This window comes from Emydura macquarii, unplaced genomic scaffold, assembly GCF_026122565.2.
Source record: "Emydura macquarii macquarii isolate MOO-44397 ecotype Brisbane River unplaced genomic scaffold, CSIRO-AGI_Emac_v2 contig_3235, whole genome shotgun sequence".
NCBI classification, from domain to species: Eukaryota; Metazoa; Chordata; order Testudines; family Chelidae; genus Emydura; species Emydura macquarii.
This window is the reverse complement of record NW_027133372.1, coordinates 417,895-443,071: the sequence shown is the minus strand read 5'-3', so window position 1 is coordinate 443,071 and position 25,177 is coordinate 417,895. Positions and strand designations below refer to the sequence as shown.

General features: G+C 51.4%; 1 protein-coding gene and 1 pseudogene across 1 annotated transcript; both read right to left on the bottom strand.

Annotated features, from left to right (window-relative positions):
• Positions 1–5,826, bottom strand: LOC137142619 (glycine N-acyltransferase-like protein 3; annotated as a pseudogene).
• A 1,217-nt stretch (positions 5,827–7,043) lies between these two features.
• Positions 7,044–24,203, bottom strand: LOC137142618 (glycine N-acyltransferase-like protein 3). Its single transcript, XM_067532012.1, has 7 exons — positions 24,179–24,203; positions 23,102–23,235; positions 13,024–13,131; positions 11,487–11,607; positions 10,938–11,058; positions 8,672–8,839; positions 7,044–7,077 (listed from the first exon to the last, which is right to left on the bottom strand). The coding sequence occupies exons 1-7, from the start codon at positions 24,201–24,203 to the stop codon at positions 7,044–7,046; spliced, it is 711 nt and encodes a 236-aa protein (XP_067388113.1).
• Between the last annotated feature and the right edge of the window lie 974 nt (positions 24,204–25,177).

Below are 25,177 nucleotides of genomic sequence, written 5' to 3'. Positions count from 1 at the left end.
TCAGGCTGGGTCCGTGCCTGGTTCTCAGCTGGGTGTTAACATGGGGGCAATACCCAGTGCTGCATTGTGGAAGATGAAGTAGCTCACATCGGGTTGGCGCTGGAAGCCCTGTCTCTCCTGCAGCCTCTGCATAGGGTAGTTGTCTGTAGCCACATGGCCATAGCTGGGATAGCCTAGTGCGTGCAGCCGCTTGGCTATCATGTTGTTCAGCACCCCACTGTAGCCGCGTCCCCGGTGCTGGGGTAAAGTAAAGCTATGCCCCATGGCACCAAATGGGTCTGAAATGGTCCAGGTGACAGGGCAGTCAGAAGTGTCCAGGAGGCAGAAGCAGGGGAAGAGGCGGATCAGGCTTTCCAGGAACCTCCTGCTGTGCTCGTTCCCCCCATAGAGCCACGTCTCGTTCAGCAGGTCAGTGTGGGAGACATCCAGGGACGAGAGTCTCATGGCTGGGTCCAGCCTATGGGGACAGAGAGCAGCAGGACCAAGCCCCAAGGGTCAGCAATGGGGAGTCAGACCCGAGCATCATGACATTGTCCCTAAAATCCTGAGGTTTTTTTTTTAAAAAAAAAAAGATGATGCTGTGATGGCTGGTCGCCCTTGACAACTGAACTCCCCCATCCCTGACCCGTGCCTGTGACCATCAGTGTTTCCAACACTCCTCATCAGTCCTGTCCCTACCCAGCTTTCCATCAGCTCTGTCCCCAGCTCCCCCAGCCTCCGCTCTGCACCTCCCGGTGTCCTTTCACCCCTCCCAGCCCTGTGGGGGTTGCAGCGGGCTCCCCTCTCCGTATTCCAGGATGGGTGTCCCAGGGACAGGGGGAGCACAATCACCGTCCTGTCCCCATTGCTCACAGCAGAGGAGGAGGAGGGGGAGTGGAGCCACCCTGACATGCTGAGGATTCCTGTTCCCCCCTCCCCTCCCGAGAGAAGGTGTCATGTTACTGCAGGAAGGGGGAGGAGCCGGGAGCTCTTATTGCATCAGCTCTGATTGGCTGTTCTTTCCCAGGAGGGACCTATGGGAGAGGCAGCCAATCAGAGGGGGCATCTCCCACGGTCATTGGGAGTGGGATTCAGGAGAGCCAAGTGGAGGGGAGTTGGCCGGCTCAAGGGGGTGGGGAATGGGACTAACCTGCAAGTGGCAGCTCTGCCTAATGTCCCTTCGGCAGGCGAGTCGTGGTGCAGGGAGAGAGGATCACGGCCGCTCGCTGCCCAAGCCCTGCCACGGCTGCTGGCTGATTGCAGGAGTGCCCGGTCCCCAGGGGTGCAGGTGGGGCCCCATTGCTGGCACAGAAGCCATTTGGCTCAGAGTTTCCCAGGAGAGGCCAGGGGCTCTGGGCAGGAGCTGAAGAGGGATCTCCCTGCCCATGGCTGGCCCCAGCCCTTGGCTACACGGCACAGTCCCCGTGGGGTTCCTGAGGAAGGCTGGGCTCAGTGCCAATCCCACTGGGATTCTGCTGGTGGCAACACGACCCCAGTGCCCCAGGCCCTGCATGGGGAATAGCCAGACAGATCTTGGGCATCCTCGCACCACATTGGCTAATGTCCTCTCCTCTCAGGCTGTGCCCTTCTCTACCACACCCCACCCTCTGTGGGGCCCTGCGGCGCAGCCAGAGACTGACTGGATTTCAGGCAAGGTGCTGGGATCTGGTTGGCAGTAGGTGAAGTAGCGGTGCACATCCAGCTTGACCCCCTTAGCCTGGGCGATGTCCCTGGAGGCCTCCAACACCCCGTCCCGGAACCCTGCAGGGGGCAGAGACGAGCCTTGAGCAGTGGGGATAGGGACTGAACTGTGTCGTCAAAAGGGCGCCTGTATGTGGGGAGCCCAGCCTGGCACAGGGGGCAGGAGTCTGAGCTTCGAAACCCACTCACCCTCGGGGGAGAGGATGAGGTCAGGTGAGCTGACTCCAGCCCAGCTCAGGCAGGAGGCTACCCCACATGTATCTGCCCCCACAGGGCTCATGGGAGCCACCCAGCAGCTGGGCAGTGTGGGAGGAATGGTACATTAGAGGGGATGCTGGGGTTTGGCCCAGACGGGAGATATGTGCTCAGTTGCAGTGGGGCTCTCCTCAGTGCTGTGGGCCCACGTTACCGTGGATGCGGAAGGCCTGGTCCCAGTTGACGGCACTGCCGAGCAGAGCCCGGTAGGCACCCAGGTCCCGGTAATACGCCGCGTACATGTTGGTGTAGAAATCAGAGTCGTCTGTTGCCACCTGCCACAGAGACACGGAGCTGAATTGGGAACTCCCAATGAATCACTGATCTGCCTTCCCCTCCAACCAAAGCCAGCCTGACCCCACCCTGTGGCCCCTAGACCAGACTTTCCCATCCCGTGTGTCAGGACCCAAAAATGGGTCATCAGAATATTTCAAATGGTCTCGTGGCAGCTCCTGTCCCACGGGGCTGGCTGGGCTCATCTCCCTGCTCCAGCCATGGCACACTTGGGTCCCAGCACAGCTCAGCTTAGGCCCAGCCGTCATGACAACGGGAGTGTGGGTGGGCTGTGTCTGCGTGAGGGGCACTGTAGCCCTGGGAGCAAGGTCACAACTCCACTCTCACAAATTTGGTCCAGCCGGGGCAGGTCAAATCTGAGTGATTCTGGAACCTCAGAGGCAGCAACTCCCGGAGCAAAGAGCCAAGTCCAGCCAGCCCCACAGCACAGGAGCTGCCACTGTGGGCTGGGTGCCAAGCAGGACCCAACGCCCTCTGCAAGGGGCAGGATGTGACCGAAGCCACCCCATGTTCCCCACCCCCAGACTATTTACTGGGTAACGACCAGCCATAAACATTTACAAAGGGATCCTGAGCCCAGAAAGGTTGAGAAGCACAGCACGGGAGGGGAAAGGACCCTAATCCCAATCCCTACCGCCTGAGTCAGTCTGGTCCCCACACCAATGTCCCCTCGGGGAGAGAACCCCACATCCAACTCCCCACCTCCCCAGAGAACCAGGCCCCCCAGGTGTAGCACGGTGGCTGAGGGGCAGCACCTCTGTGCGTGGCCGGGTCAGGACGGCTTTGAACTCAGGCCACGAATCCACCAGCACCTCATGCCCAGCTGGGTTCCCGCGGTTTATGTTCATCACGGCGCCGCAAACCTGCCAGAGACGAGAGGGCGGGGCTTAGAGCCAGGGAAGGGGCAGCAATTCCAGCTCTCCTAGCTCTGCCAGGGGCCTCCCAATGTTTGTCTGGGGGTTTCAGCGTCTTGTGATCTGCATGTTGGGGGAGTTCTTTGCCCTGCTCCAAAATGGCCACCCTCGCCCATCCCTGCCCATGGGGCTGGAACCACAGGCTGCCCTTAGTCAAGATGGCTGCCATGTCAGTGGGCAGAGGCCAGGAAAGACAGTTTTCTTCCCTCCCAGGGCTTACCCTCCTGGTTATGGGTCTGACCCCGGTTCTGTGGCCCCTGGGCTGGTATGGCAGGGGAGACCTGAGCAGGGGGAAGGGGGTTAAAGACCCCCACAGGTTGGAGCCAGGGGATAGGGTGCTCAGGCGGAGGTCGTCACTGGCCCAGGGGCGTGGATAATGATGTAGCACAGCCCAGGCTGGCGCTGGAAGCTCTGGCTCTCCTGCAGCCTCTGTGTGCGGTGGTTGTCCGGGGACACGTGACTATAGGTGGGATAACCTCGTGCATGCATCTGCTTGGCCATGACTTTGAGTCATGTGATGGGCATGGGGCTGTGAAGGGAGCCAGAACTACCCAGCTCTCTGATTGGCTGGCACAGAGCCTACCCATGCAGTGATTGGCTGACACAGAGCCTGCTTGTGCTGTCACTGTCTGATATGGAAGCAACCTGCCCTGTGATTGGCTGGGAAGGTCCTGCCGGCTATGCTGGGTGAGCAGCAGGAATTGGTGCTGGGCTTTGACTTTGGGAAGCATGAGGTGAAGTGGGGAGGGCGCGGCTGGGAGAGCAGCCAGTGCCTGGGGCCCTGCCCCCCATGCTACTCCCCTAAGCCATAGGGCAGTGGGGCCTGCCCCTCTTTCTCCCCTGATCTCTAACCCGTGTCCCGGGGGGAGACAAAGGGACATTCCCCTACTTCTGCCCCATTGGGTGGTTTTCAGTTCTGGCCCAGGGCAGGCAGGCAGTGGGGGCAGGTGTAGCCATGTCACCTGCAACGTCTCAGGCAGGCGCCTCTGCAGGGTCACCTCCAGTATCTGCAGCTTAGAGGAGCAGTTCAGGAGCAGCATCTGTGGTTGGGATGGGCCCTTGGCAGCTTTCGGGGGTATGGCACAGCGGGGGGTACCTAGGATCAGAGTAACCCATCAGTTACCAGTGTCTGTCCCCACCCCCACGTTACCACAGAAGGGGGCAGGATGTTGGTATCTTCCCATCCCTGTGTGATGCGCTGTCCCCCACGTACACCCTGATGGTGTGATTTGTGTATCATTCCTGTTCACCCCTGTAGTGTAACTGTGTATGGTCTCATGCAAAGCATGTCATGTAAGGTGGTGTGGAATGCGCATGAGACACTGAACATTGTTGTTATGGTAGCATGTTTCCTGCAATGCCATACATATGTACGGACATGAAACTCTGCTATGGCAGATCCCCAAATGTGTGTCTCACACGGCTTAAATAAGGACAGACAAACATGAAGCTGAGCATCCACGCCTCGCAGATGCATGCACACAGGGACAATGGACTGGCCTGAGCACCTGATAAGGCGACGTTCATTTGACTCAAGTGAGGGAAATCGTGCCCATCCCCGGACATGGCCCATCACCTGACCCCAGTGCTGTACACTGCACCCTGCGAGCTCATTATATTGTCCGTCAATTTATCAAAGAAACTGATATGTCCCATATTGTCACTTGAAGTGAAGTCTCTGCACACACTCAATCCACATGCACTGCTTTAGATCAAACAAACAAGTTTATTGACTACAGCAAGATTTTAAGTGATTATAGATCGGATTAATATGAATGAAGAGATTAGATCACTATTAACTAAAAGGTAACTCGCATTCTAACTGCAACTTAATATTTCAGTAGCTTCTTAGTCCTTGATGTTGGCTGACCCACAAGCTGGCTGAGATGGATCTTGCAGCCAGCCTCCCCTCTGCCCCCTCCCCGTGAGCAGTAGCTCAGCGTCCTCGATGTTGCATTGCAGATGGATTCCAAGGGAGAGCTCCAGAGTCCAGAGACAAAGATGCCTCTCTCTTTTAAGAAGTTTCCTCAACACCCCCTGGGGGTCAGGTGATGGGCCATGTCCGGCGATGGGCACGATTTCCCTCACAGGACTCAAATGAGCGTCGCCTTATCAGGTGTGTAGGCCAGTCCATTGTTCCTGTGTGCATGCCTCTGGGAGGCATGGATGCTCAGGTTTGTCTTTGTCTGACCTTATTCAAGCCATGTGAGACACACAGTTGGGGATCTGCCATAGCAGAGTTTCATATCTGTACATATCTATGGAATTGCAGGAGACATGCTACACTAACAATAATGTTCAGTGTGTCATGTGCATTCCACACCATCTTACATGACATGCTTTGCATGAGACCATACACAGTTACACTGTAAGGGTGAACATGACTGACACACAACTCACACTATCAGGGTGTACATGGGGTACAGCGTGTCACCCTGCAGTAACAATCCAACAAAACTAAATCAGTCAGGGTGCAGCCCCTCTGCTCACCAGAGACCCTACATTTACATTCCCAGCCTGTGGCCCCAGCCATGCCAGGGCTGGTGTGTGCAGGGCTAGCACGGCCCCAGTAGCTCCCACTCACCTGGGCAGTCTCTGTGCCAGGATAAGGAACAGCCCCAGAGAAGACGGGGGACCGGGTGCCCGTGGGGCAGTGATGTCTCTGCCTGGCAGTGCCTTGTCACGTCTCTGCTGGGTCTCTCCTTCCGGGGCTGCTCCAGCCTCTTATCGCCAAGCAAATGAACCATTAACAGAGTCTGTGCCTGGCCCTCAGCCAGGGGCACGGCCCTGGAGTCACACGACACGATCGGGGCCCTTGCGGGGGCAGGGGCAGGTGAGAAGGTTTCCTGGGCCAGTGGAGGAGAATTCTGCGGAAACCGAGCACAGGTAGGAGTGGGACATGAGCAAACCAGCTCTGCTGGCGCCCCTCAATCCTGAACCCCAGACCCAGCTATCCCAGGCCTGGGCTCCCGCACAGCAGCTCTCCTACCTCTGTCTGCCTGTTGCTTTGATGGAGGGTGGTGCTGGGAGGGGTTTCCATCTACACAAGATGGGAATGCCCCTGGGGTGGGGCTGTCCTAGTTTCTTACCCACCATGAGCAATGCAGTCAGTATCTGCAGCAACCCAGTGTTTGTTCCTTAGCTGGAACCCAGGCTGAAGGCAGAGGCCATGTTTGCAAGAACCGCTGCCTCAGTACCCCCAGCTCTCTGGGCTCCATCTTGGCTCGCCCTCCTTTTGTCTCTGTGTCCCCCTGGGAGCTCCTGGGCTGCTGAGTCTCTGGGGTTCTCACAAACACAGGCACCTCCCTCGCTCCGCCCATGTCTGCCAGGTGGCCAGCGCTAAGTCACTGGGAAACTGTGCAGTGAAGGTTGCCTGGAGAAGCCACGTGGCCCTTCCAGAACGTCAGGCCCAGCTAAACTCACACATCTGAAAACCAGGCAATGAGGAGTTAAGGTGCACACCCACTGTTCTAAACTCTGCTCCCTGGAGCTGCCAAGAGCCCCTGGGCCCCAGCTGCCCTCAGTGTGTTAGGTGTCACTGTACTGAACAGTGGAGGGCTTAGCTGGCGCAGCTCAGCAATGTGGTGACTGAGACAAAGTGGTTTAAGGGAAACCGTTCATCTTGGCAGAGATGAGCCCCTCTTCCTGCCTCAAAGGTGTGTGATCAATGGAAAGTTGCACGGTACTCTGAGAGATCTAGTTTGCCTCATTCCAGTGCTGAGCTGTGTATGTTGTGTCACTAGGGGGTAAGGATAGGATTATATCACCGAAGTCATGGATTCTGTGACTTCCAGACACCTCCATGACATTTTCCACTTCAGTAGGGCTGGACCTGTCAGCTGGTGGGGGCACTCCAGGGCTCCAAGCTGCCATGGGTGGGGAAAGAGGCTCCGATACCCCCTAGAGGGAGAGGATCCCACAGATCCCAGCACACCTGGGGGGAGATGAGGAAAAGGGTCAGACACCCCTATAAAGGGGCAGGGAATCCCAGATCCTGGAGCACACAAAGAGGCAGGGAGATGTGCTCAGACACCCTCACAGCAACAGCCACCCTCCAGCTCCCCACACATACACAGGGGCAGGGAGAGGACTCAAAGCCCCCTAAAAGTGGAGGAGTTCCCAGATTCTGAATCACGAGAGGAGGATTTTAGACACCCCTAGAAAGACAGGACTTCCCGATCCCAGGGCACACATGAGAGGGAAGAATGTGAGGGTGACTGATACCCACTCACCCTTATTCTTCCCCTCCGATCTCCTCATAACCTCTCCCTTTGCTGCTGCCCTGATCTCCTCTGCCCCTGTTGCCCCCACCTCTTAAGTTCTCCTCCCAGCAAGCATTCACATATGTCACCTACGGATTTGCAACTAGTTTAAGCAGCTTCTGAATCATCTGCAGTCCTGCAAATACATTGGCCCAAGGCCCTTCATAATAATACTACAAACCCCTATGGCAGAGGCAGGTTGTAGGAGAAGTAATGGTTTGTTCTCAGACTTCTGCTGAGGGCTGGATTATTAGTGCTGTAACACCAGCACCACCATCCACCACCCTGGCATTCTCCTTGAGCCACACACGGAGGGGCTTGGAGCCGTGGCTGGCTGGCATGTAGCTTTGTTGGATGGGAGATGGTTACAGTTGCTACAAAGTCTGAAAGCCGAGGAAGGGGCTGAGAAGGAGGGCTGGGCTGGGCTGGAGGGGGGCTGCTATGTCTATAGGGGTCAGGGTAAGTTCCACCCAGGGAGGCTGGTTATGGGGCTGCAGTGGCTGGCCCCACGAGTAGGGCCCTACCCAATTCATGACTGTGAAAAACACCTCCGGGACCATGAAACCTGGCTACTGTAGGGGGATCGCGGGACTGCCACCCTCACTTCTGTGCTGCAGCTGGCAGGGCGCTGACTTTAGAGCTGGGTTCCCGGCCAGCAGCCGCTGCTCCCAGCAGCAACGCAGAAATGAGGGCAGCAATACTGCGACCTCCCTACAGCAACCTTGCAAACCTCTCCCACTCTGACCCTATTTTGGGTTGGGCCCCCCACGGTTTCAACAAATTTCAGATTTAAATATATGAACCTGTGAAATTTAGGATTTTTTAAATCCCGTGACTGGGAAATTGGCCAGGATGGACCGTGACTGGGGTAGGGGCCTGTCCATGGGGCTGAGATGGGTTATGGTGCTGGAGAGAGGGGAGATGTTTCTAGTTCCACTGGGCACCGTGCTGAGCCCTGGATTCTCCTGGCCACCCTGTTGGCCCTCAGCCCTGCCCCATGGAAGTTGCTGAGCCACAGGACTTTGGTAGGTAGCAGTGGCTGGTGCGGGGCTAGGGTGCTCAGGAGGGGATCATCACTGGCCCTGGGATTTGCATAATGACGTAGCAGAGGGCAGTGGTTGTCCGGGGACACGTGACTGTAGGTGGGATAGCCTCGTGTGTGCCTCTGCTTGGCCATGACTTTGGTCACCACCCGAATGTAGCCATGCCTGTGGTGCTGGGGCAGTGTGTAACCATGCACCATGGCACCAAAGGAGTCTGAGGCACCAGCTGATGGGGTGGCAGGTGGTGTCCAGGAGGCAGGGGCTGGGGAAGCGATAGATCAGGTGAGACAGATACCGCCGGCTATGCTCGGTCCCCTCGTAGGGCCACGTCTCGTTCAGCAGGTCAGCGTGGGAGATGTCCAGGGAGGAGATTCTCATAGCAGAGGCCAGCCTGGGGGAGCAGAGAGGGGCAGGCTAAAGCCAGGGGAGGGAGGAACCGGTTAGGTCAGGAGTTGGGTATGGGCTAGGGGGTCTTTCCCCTCTAGATGGCACTGTGATACGACCCGTGCCCAGGGTTGCCAACTGACAATGCCAAGGTCAGGGCAGGCTGCAAAGGGAAAGCAGATTTTCCCCACGCTGGTGGGTGACACTGTAGCCCGGCTTCCCAACCAGCCACGAACTGCTTCTGATTACCCCACACTGGATATCATGAAGCCAGTCCACAAATGCCCACAGCCCCCTTTATTGCATTTCAGCTCCAGGCTCCCAAATCAGCACTAGGTCCAGCAAAGAGACCAGTTACTTAAACTCTCTGCTCTTTGCTAAGAAGGTTCCCTCTGACCCCAAGGGGTCAGCCACAGCACCAGATCAATATAAGTTTGGATCTTACCTAAAATACCATGCTGGCAGCCAATCCTTTAGTATCTAAACTAAAGGTTTCTTGTAAAAAGAAAGAAATAAACTATGAGAGAAATGTTAAAGGGTTAAAGTAAATCACAGATATGTAAATGATTAAAAGTCCATTTACATCAGGTTTCCGGAAGAGATGTGGATTTGCAGGCTTGTATAGTTCTCTCTGGTTCACATCCAGTACCTGGATGGGTCTAAGTCCTTCGGTTCAGTTGCAAGATGAATATATCCAGAGGTAGGTGTGTGTCTGCAGCTGGACAGGCTCATAGACAAACTGGTTTCTCTGGCTTGATCTTATAAACCCTTCCTCCGGCCATGCGGCTTGTGGGCAGTCACAAGACCCAAAATGGAGTCCATAGTCACATGGGCCAATCCTGGTGCTTCATCAGGCAGGCTGCCTGCAATGGCGTCCAGAGTCAGGTAAGCAGGTTCTGGTGACTCAGTGGTGATGCTGGCTTCTCTCTCAGGGCCCCTTGCACCTGGGAATGCCTTAATGGGCCACTATGCAGGCCATTGTTCTGCAGCCTTCCTATCTGGGGTGTTGCCCAGACAGAACAAATTTGAAATACAGGTATCTCAAATACATCTATAACTTCCATTTCAAATATTACACATGAACATAAGTATTATTATCTTACTTGGCACATTATAACCTTCCTAACAGTACCTGACATGGCATATCCCACATGGATTATTATGATTCTGCCATACTGATGTCACCCAATATTCTAAATGCCCCCTCCACTCAAGCCAGCCCGCAGGACACCCCCAACGCGAGACTGGTGTAGAAAGGAGTAATCGGAGCTCCTGAATACACCTCAGGGGCCCCCCTTATCCAGACAGCATGACAGGCACCACCTCCGATCCGGCACTAGGGCTGTAGGATTGGAGGCTCAGTGGGACAGGGAACATGGGGCCTTTCCCCTTGAGGGGGCGGCGGCTTCAATATGGCCCTGGGGCTGGGGAACTGGCTGGTTCAGGGAAGTGGGGAACGTGGAGCCTTTCCCCAGTAACACGGGTGGAAGGAGCACTGTGTCATGTCTCCGCTTAGTGGGTTGTGGAGGGGGCTTCTCCTTCCTCATGGAAGCTTCTCCCCATTCCCAGGATGGCCCCGGGAGCCTGACCCCTCACGGGGGACCAGAGTGAACCACCCATGACTGAACGGGCTTTGGGGAGGGAAGATGCTCCTGCCCCAGGGGGGGTGGGTCCCTGTGGCTGGTCTGTCCCGCCCCATAGATCAATTTGCTCCACTTTTTGCCCCACCTGGCTTTGCAGGATGTCATATTATCACCTGTGCTGTCTATAGTCCAACCCAGCTTTGCTCCCCTGGGCCCCCGAGTTTTTCTGAAATGACACCTCTTGTGTTGGGAGTCCTTATGTGGGGGCTGAAGTGCATCCCCCTCTGCTCCACACCCCCCATGCCTGAGCTCTCCAGTGCCTGTGAGGACCCTGAGCAGCCAGAGCGCAGGCCATGCGGGCAGTGCCAATCCCAGTGAGATGCTGCCATTGATGGGCCCCTGAGCCTGAGGCCCACATTGGGTGAGGAATGGGGCCAGCTGGCCAGTTCAGGGCCTTCTAGTAAAGCTGTGCCACACCGCCTCTCTCCCGCTCCCATGCTCAGGCCCCAGGCAGACACTGACTGTATCTCGGGCATGGTGCTGGGATCCGGTTGGAGGTAGGTGAAGTAGTTGGACACCTTCAGCTGTCCCCTTGCGGTCCCAGCAATTTCCCTCAAAGCCATGTGCAGCCCGTGCTGGAGCCCTGCAGGGGGTGACGACAGGCCCTGAGAAATGCCCCTGACTGGGGAAGGTGGCTGTAAGGGACCCAGCCTGGCATGTAGGGAGGAGAGGGGACCAAGCCAATCCACCGGCAGGCAGGTCTCACGAAAGTGGGCCTGCATCAACTGAGCCAATCCCAGCCCATTTGGAGGCCATGGGGCACGTGGGAGCAGCCCAGGGGGCATGAGGGCTCGGGTTGGCACTCTAGGAGGCTGCTGGAGTTTGCCCCAGTCGTTAGGGGGAGATGCAGTGGCTGTGGGACTCGGGGGAAGGCAGCCCCAGACAATACCGTGCATTACCAGCAGCCTGGAGGCAATGGTACTTTAGTGGGATCCTGGGATTTGTGGCCCAGACGGGAGATATGTGCTCAGTTGCAGTGGGGCTCTCCCCAGTGCTGTGGGCCCACGTTACCGTGGATGCAGAAGGCCTGGCCCCAATTGACGGTGCTGCTGAGCAGAGCCCGGCAGGCACCCAGGTCCCGGTAATACGCCGCGTACGTGTTGGTGTAGAAATCAGAGTCGTCCGTTGCCACCTGTCGGGGAGACACGGAGCTGAGTGGGGAATTCCCAATGAACCACTACTTTGCCTGGCCCCCCGAGCCAGCCTGGCCCCTGTCACGTGGGCTGGCTTGAGTCGGGGGGGGGGGGGGGTCATTTAGTATATTGTGTGACATCAGTGTGCCAGAATCATAGTAATTGGTGTGAGCTATACCATGTCAGGTACTGTTAGAACGAATATATTGTGCTGAGTAAGATGGTAATACTTATGGTCATCTAGTATATGTGAATTGAAAGTTATGGATGTATTTGATATTTCTGTATGTCAGTTTGGGCTGGCTGGGACACACCCCAGACAGAGAGGTGGCAGGACAATAGCCTGCTTAATGGCCCATTAAGACATTCACAGAGGCAAGGGGCCCAGGAAGAAACCCCAGGCATACCTGTAGAGTTACCAGGATTGGCCCATGTGAATCTGGACTCCATTTTATTTCTTCTGACTTCCCACAGGCTGCATGGCCAGGGACAGAGGGTATATAAGATCAAACCACAGAAGCCATTTTGTCTATGTTCCTGTCCAGCTGCAGACACACACCTACCTCTGGATCTATTCATTTTGTAACTGAACCGAAAGACTTAGACCCATTCAGATATCTGATGTGTACCAGAGGGAACTATACAAGCTTGCAACTCCACATTTCTTCCAGAAACCTGATGCATATGGACTTTTAATCATTTGTATGTATGTGATTGCTCTAATCCTCTAACATTTCTCTCATGATTTCTTTCTTTCTTTTTACAATAAACCTTTAGTTTTAGTTACTAAAGGATTGGCTGCCAGCATGGTATTTTAGGTAAGATCCAAACTTATATTGATCTGGTACTGTGGCTGACCCTTGGGGTCAGAGGGAACCTTTTTAATAAAGAACATAGAGTTTAAATAACTGGTCTCTTTACTGGACCTAGTGCTGATTTGGGAGCCAGGAACTGGAATGCAGTAAAGGGGACTGTGGGCATTTGTGGACTGGCTTCTTGTTAACCAGTGTAGGGGAATGAGAAGCAGTTTGTGGCTGGTTGGGAATCTGGGCTTCAGTGTCACCCACCAGCGCTGGGAGAATCTGCTCTCCTTTTGCAGCCTGCCCTGACATTGGCATTCTCAGGTGGCTACCCTGGGCACGGATGGGTCACAGCCCCTACCCTTGGACCCCCTAGAAGGGAAGGGCCCCAGATCCCAGTTTCTGCCTCCCCAGCAAGCCTGGCGCCCACTTGGACCTGCAGAGAGGAAAGGCCCCAGATCCAGATCTCTGCCCTCCTGAGCCAGCCAAGCCCCCTCTCTGGGGCCAGATCAGAGCCAGCTCCCCTTCGAGGGGAAACACCCCCGAATCCCATCACCCACCCACCCCAAGCCAGCCAGGCTCCCCAGTTGCAGCACAGTGGCTGAGTGGCAGCACCTCTGTGCGTGGCTGGGTGAGGACGGCTGTGAACTCTGGCCATGAATCCACCAGCACCTCGTGCCCAGCTGGATTCCCGTGGATTATGTTCATCACGGCGCCATGGACCTGCTAGAGACACCGGGAGTGGAGGTGGGGGGAAGCCTGTCAGAGCAGGGGGAGGATCAGCAGTTCCTAGTCTCATGACTCTGTCAGAAGTCTCCCAATTTTTATCAGTTGGTTTCAAGCATCTTGTGATCTTCTACACCTTGGGAGAGATTTTTGCCCATCTCCAAAATGGCCACCCTCACCCATGCCCACCGGTGGGGCTGACACCGCAGGCTGCCCTTCGTCAGGATGGTCACATGTGACGAAGTGGGAATTTTTTGGACTTGTAAGGGACAACAAATCTTCACAACAGTTTTTTCACACAATTTGCTAAGCTGTGTTTGTGAGAGTTGAGACCCTACAATAACAAAGTGATCTGGGTGCAGCCCCCCTACTTACCAGAGACCTACAGTGACATGTCCTGGATGGTTGGTTGTGGCCCAAGCCATACCAGGGCTGGTCTGTGCAGGGTTAGCACAGCCCCAGCGGCTCCCACTCACCTGGACAGTCTCTGTGCCGGAGTAAGGAGCAGCCTTGGAGAAGATGGGAGGACCGGGTGTCCCTGGGGCATTGATGGCTCTGCCTGACAGCGGCTTGTCTTCTCTCTGCTGGGTCTCTCCCTCAGGGCTGCTCCAGCCTCTTATCCCCGTGCGAATGAACCATTAATAGAGTCTGTGTGGCCCAGAGCTGGGGCAGTTATGTCACTGCAGACGCAAGGCACCATCAGGCCCCTTCTGTGTACAAAGAGGGGTGAGAGCATGGGGGTAGGCGGAGTGGGACTGACACACAGGGGGCAATGCACTGCAGGACATTCCAGGCCCAGCCTCTCCCCGCTGATGGTGCTGTCGGTGTGGAAGAAACGAGGTTTCACTCTGAGGTTTTAGTTGAGGCTCATCAGATAACTGAGACTCTTTTATTATTATGAAGCACAAGCGTATGCAAGGGGAGGGCCACTGACAGAGTTGTCTCTGGTCAGTAAAGGGTCTCCACCTTCAGGCAGATTTTAACATATATTTATAACAGTGTTAGAATTACAGCATTCATTCTTCTTATCATCAGTCAAGGTTACAGACACAAGCAAAAGGCAGTACAAGAATTTTTTCAGTTCAGACAGTTACATTTTTCAGCACTTTCTCACTCTCTGTTTTACCCCCTCCCTTTACCCATAAGACATACTTTTCTTGACCAAAGTTTAAGGCCTAAGCAGTTTACTTCAACAGCTCCCCCCTTTGGTGCTTTATAGCACCATACTGCCTTAAACTTCCACATTTATTAAGTCTTTAACTTTTTTCTTTACTTGCTCATCCCATTTTTTTTATCTTAGCATACATATACTGTTGTTTTCTGTTCTGGGCTCAGCATACCTTTTTGCATTTTCTTTGCAGTACATTTGAAGCAACATTTTATAAGCATTATGAATACTTGTATATACACAAAAATGCCAATAATACCCCCAAATACAAGTAACATGATGTAGAAAATTTTAGACGCCCATTCTTTGAGCTAAGACCACAGGCTCCGTTGATTTGTTTCATGGAGCTTTGCTACTTTTTTTTTTAATATGCTTGGCTTGTGTGAAGATGTCATGGGTGTTATCTGGTATGTAAACACAACATTTGGGTCCTATCAGGGCACACACTCCTCCCTTGCTTGCTAGGGTAAAGTCTAGGGCCATTTGGTTCTGCAGAACCATTTGTCGTATACTATCCATTTCAGTGGCTATGTGTCCAAAGTCCTGGGTAGTGGCATTGCCACTTCTTCAAGCACCCCAGCAGCACGCCTTATTTTCTTGACAGAGTATGCAACTCCAAGGTGAGGTAAGGTGATACCCCAATATAGTTGGGCCTCGGTGATTGCTCTTTGGTTTTGGAGTCTGCTCTGGGGTAGTGTGGGTGTGTTCCTAATGGCAGGGACGATAGCTCCGATGTAGCAGGAGCCTTTCCACCTCGGGGGTAATCTCTTATGGGCCTTATTCCCACAAATGAAATAATGACCCACTAAACCTATATGTTCTTGTGAGTAAGCTACAGAGCTTTGCATTAAGTGAATGCCATAATAACTGATGTTCAGGGGGTAGGGATAATAGCCCCTAAAAGAGCTCCCATTCAGGGCTACATACCCTGTAGAGTTGATAGTAAAGGTATAGTTACAGATGCTATAACCAACCTTTATACTTTTGTGGAGTGCATTCTTCCCCCACATGGATTGGTTGGACTTAAAGCAGTATTCCCCTTGGGCCCTATAAGCTAGGTGGATGTATTCTGTTTTATTCCAACCTATATCAGCCCAAGTTTGTTTTTTTCCAGGAAAAGGAATGGTAACTCCTTATACTATTTGTGTGGTGTTTAACACAATCGGAGCCATGCGTATACCTTTTCCAGAATGCAAGGGAACATGACTGCAAATCCAACAGTGAGGCCTGGTCTACACCGGTGGCTTAATTCGAATTAAAGTCCCTTAATTTGAATTAATTACTCCCGCGTCTACACTTGCGCATTGTTAATTCGAATTAAGGAGCCTTTAAAATCGAATTAATAAAACCACCTCTGCAAGTGGATTAGCGCCTGAAGCACATCAGTTAATTCGCATTAGTGTGAGTGTGGACGCAATGGGACTTAATTCGAATTAATTGGCCTCCAGACTGTATCCTATGATGCCCCATTTCAGTACCTGCCCCCAAAGCAGCCCCGGGAAGATTTAAATATTCATTTCCTGCGGTGAATGGGTTTAAAATCCAAGCTGCGATCACCCCCCCACACACACAACAAGCGCTTTGCAGTTTGTCTCTTTAAGGGTTTGAAAGATTTCACACCCCCTCCCCGCGTGGTGAGTGCATTTTAAATGCCCAGCAAGCCCTTTGCAGCTTGTCCCTTTCTGATTTGTCCCTTTGAAAGTTTAGCCCTTTAATGTTTGTCCCTTTGAAAGATTTCACAACCCATCCCCCTCCCCGCATGATGAATGGGTTTTAAATGCCAGCAGTGAGAGGAAATTCTTTGCTACATTGTTTCAGTAGCCAATTATGGAAATTGATTTCTTAAGAGTTTATTCACAGTGCTACATGTGGATACATTATATCATCCTTTCCAAGAGTGAACTGGAAACATTTGTATCACTGTATTAATATACTAACTGACTCCATTGTTATTTATCTTACATTCTACAGACACCTGTAGAATCAAAATCAAAGGCAAGCAATATACAGGGGTTAGTAGGGGGAGCATAAAAGGCAAACAGCATACAGTTCTAAAGTAATCCAGGATAAGATGCGATGTATTTGTCACGGTCAAAATGAGAGCACAGTTCAGCTGGCTCCATATGCCTGCAGCAATGGAAACTGGGGGAGTAAAGAAACAGCATGAAAATCCTTTTCCTGTTTGTTTGGGGGTGGGGGGAAGAGGGTGGGGGAAGCAGCGCTACATCCTGGGATGATGACACTCGTCACAACAGCCTCTATGATTAGTTGCACTGTGGGATAGCTTCCCACATTGCACTGCTTTCTAATTTGAATTAAGGCTGGCCAGTGTGGACACAAGAAACCAGCACAAACACTGTAGTGTGGACAGTCTGCAGCGCTTTCTATAAATTGCTTTCTGTAATTCGAATTAAGCTAAATCGAATTAGTGCTGCAGTGTAGACATAGCCTCAGACACATGTCAGTATTTTCGTAGTTGGTCAATTACTTGTAAAAATGTGTTAGTACAGTCCAAGAAGCGTTTTCTTCTATGGTCCAGTCATTTAGTTTTTAATTGTACCTCAGAGTCATCAGGTTGTCGGTCTTCTACCCCATGGACCTTGGGGATTTCCTCGTCAGGTGTGCTGGCAATCAGGAACCATTCTTCTTCCTGCCTAGACCAAAAGAGAGCCATCCAGATAATGCCAATACAGAACATCCAGAAGATCACTAGCCATACCCATTTAGGGAACCAGTGACTTGGAGGAATTTTAAGTCTTTTTCCTGAGGTGGTAAGGATGACGTTGTGGCACATCCTTTTCGCTCTGGAGTGGCAAATCCTCTTCTTGAACAGGGGAGAATTTGAAAGCACTTGCACCCTGCTCCTCTGACCTTATTTTTACAGGTGCAGAGGTACTTATACAATGTGAGGCGTGTATCCAGGACTGGTGACTTTGGCACTTTACAGCAGTGTTGGTGGCGAGGAGTACCTGGAGTGGGCCTTTCCAACGTGGTTTCAGGGCTGTCTTTTTCTGGTGGACTTTTACATGGATCCAGTCACCTGGCTGTAGATCGTGACACGCTTCTTGAGGTTTTTGGGGAAGGGCTTCTTGTACCTGTGAACAAAAAGCCTTAACACACTTCATTAATGCCTGACAATAAGCCAAAACAGTTTCATCAGCTAAATTAATATCCATCATGTGAGTTGATACTGGTGGAGAACGAGGGAGCCTCATGGGTTGTCCCATTAGGATCTCATGTGGTGATAGTCCAGTCTTTCTGTTACATGATGACCTCATACTCATAAGGGCTAAGGGCTAAGGGCAGGGCATCTGGCCATTTGAGGTTGGTTTCATTGCAAATTTTGACTATTTTATTTTTCAGGACGCTGTTTTGTCTCTTCACTGCCCCTGCAGATTGAGGGTGATATGGGCAATGAAAGTTTTGTTGGATACTAAGGGCCTTGCAAACTTCTTTCATAACTTGGCCTGTGAAATGAGTGCCTCTGTCACTGTTGATAGACAGAGGGATCCCAAAGTGAGGGATAAATTCTTTCAAAAATCTCTTGCTGACTGTAATAGTGTCAGCCTTTGCACATGGGTAAGCTTTGACCCATCCTGAAAACATACATACAATTACCAATACATATTCATATGAAATACATTTTGGCATTTGAATGAAATCAATCTGAATATTTACAAATGGTCCCCATGGTGGGGGATGTGCTGCTCTTTTTGTTTTTACCAGTTTACCCACATTGTGAGCCTGACAAATAGGACAGGTATGGCAATATTGGTGAGCTACAGTGGGGAAAGTAAGGGCATACCAATCTTGTTTCACTGCTTCTGTCATCCCCCCTTTGCTTAAGTGGGCTACCTCATGATGTACTCGAGCAAAGTAAGGAAAAAGGACCATGGGTGCCACCAGGCAGCTGTCTGGGGGAGCGCCACAAATGGTCTGGCTGTAAAAGGCACCCTGCCAGTCTCCAATGTTTCTTTTCACTTTTTGGGGCCTGATCCTGGAGGAGGGCAACATCCTCAGTAGTAGCCATAGGAGACTGGACAGATGTGAACAAAAACACGGATGTGGCCTGAGGTGCGGAAAGGGCTGCAGCCTTAGCAGCAGAGTCTGCCAAAGCATTTCCAGAAGTAACTTCATTCTAAGGAATTCGGTGAGCTTGACATTTAACAACAGCAACGGTAGAAGGTAACTATAAAGCATCTAATAAAGCAGCAACATAAGATCCATTTTTAATATGTGAGCCTCCCGAAGTGAGGAAGCCTCTTTGTTTCCAGAGTTGACCATAATCATGGACAACACCGAAGGCATAACGGGAGTCAGTTGAAAACGTTAACAGATTTACCTTTGGCCAGGATAGAAGCTCTAGTTACAGCAAAAAGTTCAGCTACTTGGGCAGAATATACAGAAGAGAGAGGATTACTTTCAATGACCTTGTGCTGGGAACAGACAGCATAGCCAAAGACAAGATTACTTTTAGAGTTTCTTTGACAAGAGCCATCAACATAAAACACCCAATCCGGGTTTTGCAAGGGGGTATTTTTAAGATCAATTCAAGGCATGGTGAGGTGTGCGGTCACAATTAAACAATCATGGGGTTCACCCTGCAGAGGGGTGGGTAAGGACTGAACACCGGGTGAGTGTAATATGGCCTGCAGACAACAAAAGAATTTCATATTTTGTTAAGTGAGCATTTGATAAATGCTGTGTCTTGGTTTTCAACAACAGGGCAGCAACAGCATGGAGAACCGCAAACACTGGCAAATTTACAGCACATGAGCTTGCTAGCACCCCTGCTGCTCTTGGCACAAAACACAACCGGATAGCAAACTACAAAACAGGTCACACAACCCACTTACTACCCAATCGGTCCCGACCAGACCTGCTGTGTCACTATCTCAAGCACGTCACAAAATCTTCCGCGATCTTCACTACAATCCACCCCTTGACAAGGCGGGTATGGTCTGGCCATAAACAATACACTGCAAATACAAAACACTTTTATGAACCCTTTTCAGCTTATAACAAACATATATATTACAAATACTAGCTAACACAATCACACCTAACATCAGAACAATTGGATGTAACATCAAACTTAAAAATTGGCTGGCTCTCGGGGACCAATTGGTAAACATATTATATCAATAATGTGTAATTAACTGTTGAATATGGTGGGCTGAGTGAACCACTCCTTGACTGTCAATTGTCATTTTGAGGGCAGCTGCTCTGGCCATCGACTCAGCCAGGGCAAACAACAGTTTTCCATGCAGCCCCTTCTGCTGCAACTCAGGGGCCCGGGGCAGGGAACATGATATACTTGCAGCTACTGGTGCGGTAGAGCGACCTGCAGGGTCCTTGCTTGGATTTTACAGATAATCAGCATAAAGCACAAGACACAATTTTAATTGCAATAAGAAATTCATGGTGTGTTCTTCAGCTGTTTTGCTGATGCCCACTTTTCCTGAAGTTCTGAAATACAAAAAGAACATTTTCTACCCCCTTTTGGGGGTGGCAGATTATTGCTTAAAATACCTCTTTCTTTCACAAAATCTCCTTGCGATTGCAGGCAAAACAGAGGAATTATCTCCATATTTTCCTGCATCTGGTTGACTTTTCCACAGCCATACCTTTGGCTTTTAAAAGATATTGAATTTTATAAAGCACAGAAGTACCCAAAGGGTTACTTTACTAACAAAAACAAATCACAACAAAATAGGATTTTACAAACCAAAAGTGTTAGTTTAAATCCTTAAACCCTTACAAATTTAGACAATATATTTACACACACAAAATTTCTTCTAAATGTTATAAAAATAACACTATTACCATTTGAACAATTCCACAACTGTTACCTTTGAACACTTCCACATCTTTTAACTGTTTAATTTCCTTCAACTTTTTGTAGTATTAATTTTTTACAAAAGTTACCTTTAACTCCTCTTCTTTTCTTAAATTACTTACTTTTTCATTTCATTTACTATATTTACACTTTATTACATTATTTTTGGCTGCCATAATTTTAACATTTCACCGGCGACGTAGTTCTGTGATTTAAAACCTTCCTTTTTTTTTTTTTTTTTCTTTTCTGTATTTATCAGTTACTGGTTTTTTTTACTGAGCTGCATTCTTAAGGTGGCGTATTGTGATTGTAAAACTTAGCCACCAAGCACAATATTTGCAATAAAAACAAAAGTGCAAATATGTGTGTGTGGGGAGAAAGAGCGCTAAAATAATCTACTATATTTTCGGCCGGATACAAAGGAACATGTGGAGCGCTAGGTGGGCAAGCCTGGCCAGGTTTGCATTGGGTCTTCAGTTCCTTTATCTGAAGTTTCAAATTTTTTTGGGAGTCCTTTAGATTCCTTACCCGGGATTCATGCAGTCTTTTAAGGGTTTCCTTATACCAATCAAAATATGCATCCCATTGAGCCTGTGTGGGTGACTCTAGGGCTCCGTGGAGGTGTACAATTTTATCTAAATCAAAAGTACCAATCACAGGAAACTACTTACTAGGATCCTCTCTGGTATACCAATTCCATTTACCCAGATACCTGCCAGTCTTTTGGCCATAATGTGTACACATATAAAATGCTGGGGTTCCCTTTGGTGGGACGGAGGCATCTTGACCCTCCGACCCCCATTTTTCTCAATTCACATGGGTACAATCACACAGGAAAGTTCATAAAGGGAGTCCTGTTGCCAACAGGGCGCATCCGAGGGAAATGCCAAAGGCACTCCAGCGGTGTCTCCTACTGTGGCTTCAGACTCATTACCGTGGATAAAGGGGAGGAAAGAAAAATAGTCATTCCCACTGGATCACAGGGTTCCACCGAGCCCCCTTGCGATCAGTTCTGCCTTTTATCAGACAGCCCTGGGGCGGCTGAACTCGGCTTAAGTCCTAGACCTGGTCAGCGGTTATAATCTCATTTCACACAATATAATCTCAATTCATACATCCCAGCTGGTTTTCTCAATTCACACACCAGTTATAGTCTCAATTCACACACTGGTTATAACCACAATCACACAACCCCCCAAGCTTTTACTCTTGACTAGTCACCTTCATACCTTAACCAGAATGTCTGATGAGCCTCCTCTCAAAAAGTTCAGATCGCGTCAGCCACTGTTCAGGATTTCCAACCCAACGGGCAGTCCTCCACCGAGCACCCCATCAGAGATTTCAAAAGGTCTCTTACCTTGGTGTGGCGCGCCAGTGTTCGGAGGGAGACGGCCTGCAGCTTGTGGGGTCCTGACTGGGCGTTTAGCGATCCAAGTCACGGCACCAAAGAACTGTGGAAGAAACGAGGCTTCACTCTGCGTTTTTAGTTGAGGCTCATCAGAGATCTGAGACTCTTTTATTATTATGAAGCACAAGCATATGCAAGGGAAGAGCCACTGACAGAGTTGCCTCTGGTCAGTAAAGGGTGTCCGCCTTCAGGCAGATTTTATCATATATTTATAACAGTGTTAGAATTACAGCATTCATTCTTCTTATCATTAGTCAAGGTTACAGACACAAGCAAACTGCAGTACAAGCATTTTTTCAGTTCAGACAATTACATTTTTCAGCACAGTTACATTTTTCAGCACTTTCTCACTCTCTGTTTTACCCCCTCCCTTTACTCATAAGACATACATTTCTTGACCAAATTTAAGGCCTAAGCAGTTTACTTCAACATAGGGAATGGGGCAGGACTGCTGCCTATGAGGCCAGGGTGCTCCAGTCCCAGCCTCTTCCTTCAGGGGACGCTGGAGGGAGCGGGGCAGGACCCCCCGGTTTCTGTTTCAGCTACTGAACTGTTCTCTTGTCACACAGGATGACAAGAAGCTGCTTCCAAGCGAAGCTCCCTGGAAAATCCCTCTGTGGTGAAAGTATTTGTGGATTCCCAGCATCCTGCAGCCGGGCCTGAGCCAGCGGAGAACAAACACCAGCTGGGATCCAGCACAGGCAGCTAGGGGGCCCGCAACCCGAACACACAATGGGGGCAGGGACCCCTGCAATCTATTCCCAGCTTTGCCACTAATCTGCCGTGTCACCGTGGGCAAGTGCCTTGTCCCCTTGTGCCTCAGTTTCCCCCACCACCAGACACACCCTTTGTCTGACTTCTTTATTTATCTCCAGCATGAGCACTTGAGGGTGGCTGGGGCGTGTCCCTCCTTCCTGAAGGGCGAGAACTGGGTCCTTTCCACGGACATAGATAAATCAAGGGTAGACATTGGAGGTGGGTGAGCTGGTGGCTTACCCTCCTGAATATAGGTCTGACCCCTGTTTTGTGGCCCCTGGGCTGGTATGGCAGGGGAGACCCTGAGCAGGGGGAAGGAGGTTAAAGACCCACACATGTTTGAGCTATGGGATGGTCATGGGGATGTGGAGGGAGACAGAGCTACCCAGCTCTCTGATTGGCTGGCACAGAGTTTCCCCATCCAGTGATTGGCTGGCACAGAGCCTGTCTGTGCTATCATTGGCTGATATGGAGCCAACCTGCCCTGTGATTGGCTGGGGAGGTCCTGCCGGCTATGCTGGGTGAGCAGCAGGAATTGGAGCTGGGCTTGGACTTTGGGAGGCACGAGGTGAAGTGGGGACGGCGCGGTTGGGAGAGCAGCCAGTGCCTGGGGCCCTGCCCCCCATGCTACTCCCCTAAGCCATAGGGCAGTGGGGCCTGCTCTCCTTCCTCACCTGATCTCTAACACGTGTCCCATGGGGAGACAAAGGGACATTCCCCTGCTTCTGCCTCATCTGGTGGTTTTCAGTCCTGGCCCGGGACAGGCAGGCAGTGGGGGCAGGTGTAGCCATGTCACCTGCAACATCTCTGGCAGGTGCCTTCGCAGGGTCACCTCCAGCATCTGCAGCTTAGAGGAGCAGCTCAGGAGCAGCATCTGTGGTTGGGATGGGCCCTTGGCAGCTTTCAGGGGGTATGGCACGGCGGGAGTACCTCGGACCCGAGAAACCCATCAGTTACCAGTGTCTGTTCCCACCCCCACGTGACCACAGAAGGGGGCAGGATGTTGGTATCGTCCCATCCCTGTGTGACGCGCTGTACCCCACGTACACCCTGATGGTGTGATTTGTGTATCATTCCTGTTCACCCCTGTAGAGTAACTGTGTATGGTTTCATGCAAAGCATGTCATGTAAGGTGGTGTGGAATGCTCATGACACTGAACATTGTTGTTATAGTAGCATGTTTCCTGCAATGCCATACATATGTACGGATATGAAACTCTGCTATGGCAGATCCCCAAATGTGTGTCCCACACGGCTTGAATAAGGGCAGACAAACACGAAGCTGAGCGTTCACGCCTCCCAGATGCATGCACACAGGAACAATGGACTGGCCTGAGCACCTGATAAGGCGATGTTCATTTGACTTAAGTGAGGGAAATTGTGCCCATCGCCGGACATGGCCCATCAGCTGACCCCAGTGCTGACCCCAGTACACTGCACCCTGCGAGCTCATTACACAGTCTGTCAATTTATCAAAGAAACTGATATGTCCCATATTGTCACTCGAAGTGAAGTGTCTGCACAGCCTCAATCCACACACACTGCTTTAGATCAAACAAACAAGTTTATTGACTACAGCAAGATTTTAAGTGATTATAAATTGGATTAATATGAATCAAGAGATTAGATCACTATTAACTAAAAGGTAACTCGCATTCTAACCTCAACTTAATATTTCAGTAGCTTCTTAGTCCTTGATGTTGGCTGACCCACAAGCTGGCTGAGGTGGATCTTGCAGCCAGCCTCTCCGCTGCCCTGTCCCTGTGAGCAGTTTCTCAGCGTCCTTGATGTTGCATTGCAGATGGATTCCAAGGGAGAGCTCTAGAGTCCAGAGACAAAGATACCTCTCTCTTTTAAGAAGTTTCCTCCACACCTCCTGGGGTCAGGTGATGGGCCATGTCCGGCGATGGGCACGATTTCTCTCAGAGAAGTCAAATGAGCGTCGCCTTATCAGGTGCTCAGGCCAGTCCATTGTTCCTGTGTGCATGCCTCTGGGAGGCACAGATGCTTCAGTTTTATGTTTGTCTGCATTTGTTCAAGCCGTGTGAGACACACATTTGGGGATCTGCCATAGCAGAGTTTCATGTCCGTACTTATGTATGGCATTGCAGGAGACATGCTACCATAACAACGTTTAGTGTGTCATGAGCATCCCTGAAACACCTTACATGACATGCTTTGCATTAGACCATACACAGTTACACTGTAAGAGTGAACATGTCTGATACACAACTCACAGTATCAGGGTGTACATGGGGTACAGCATGTCACCCTGCAATAACAATCCTATAAAACCAAAGCATTCAGTGTGCAGCCCCTCTGCTCACCAGAGACCCTACATTTACATTCCCAGCCTGTGGCCCCAGCCATGCCAGTAGCGGCCCCAGTAGCTCTCACTCACCTGGGCAGTCTCTGTGCCAGGATAAGGAACAGTCCCGGAGAAGTCGGGGGACCAGGTGCCCGTGGGGCTGTGATGTCTCTGCCTGTCAGCGTCTTGTCAAGTCTCTGCTGGGTCTCTCCTTGGGGGGCTGCTCCAGCCTCTTATCGCCAAGCGAATGAACCATTAACAGTGTGTGCCTATCCTTCAGCCAGGAACACGTCCCTGGAGTCACATGAAATGATCGGGCCCCTTCTGTTGGCCGGGGGGTGAAAGGATTTCCTGGGCCAGCGGAGCAGAATTCAGAGGAAACCGAGCAGAGCTCCAAGTGGGGCATGAGCAAACCAGCTCTGCTGGTGCCCCTCGATCCTGACCCCCAGCCCTTTCCCTAGCTCTGCTGCTGGCCCTCAATCCCGACCCCAAACCCAAGCTACCCCAGGCCTGGGCTCCCGCACAGCAGCTCTCCTAGCTCTGTCTGCCTGTTGCTTTGATAGA

Coding starts and splice junctions, on each gene's coding strand:
- LOC137142618 (XM_067532012.1), bottom strand. CDS start 24,203: ATGGCCCATCACCTGACCCCAGGAG. Junction 11,608..13,023: donor TCACCCAGCCACGCACAGAG/GTGCTGCCACTC, acceptor TCTCCCCGACAG/GTGGCAACGGACGACTCTGA. Junction 7,078..8,671: donor ACCTGCCACCCCATCAGCTG/GTGCCTCAGACT, acceptor ATCTCCCCCCAG/GTGTGCTGGGATCTGTGGGA.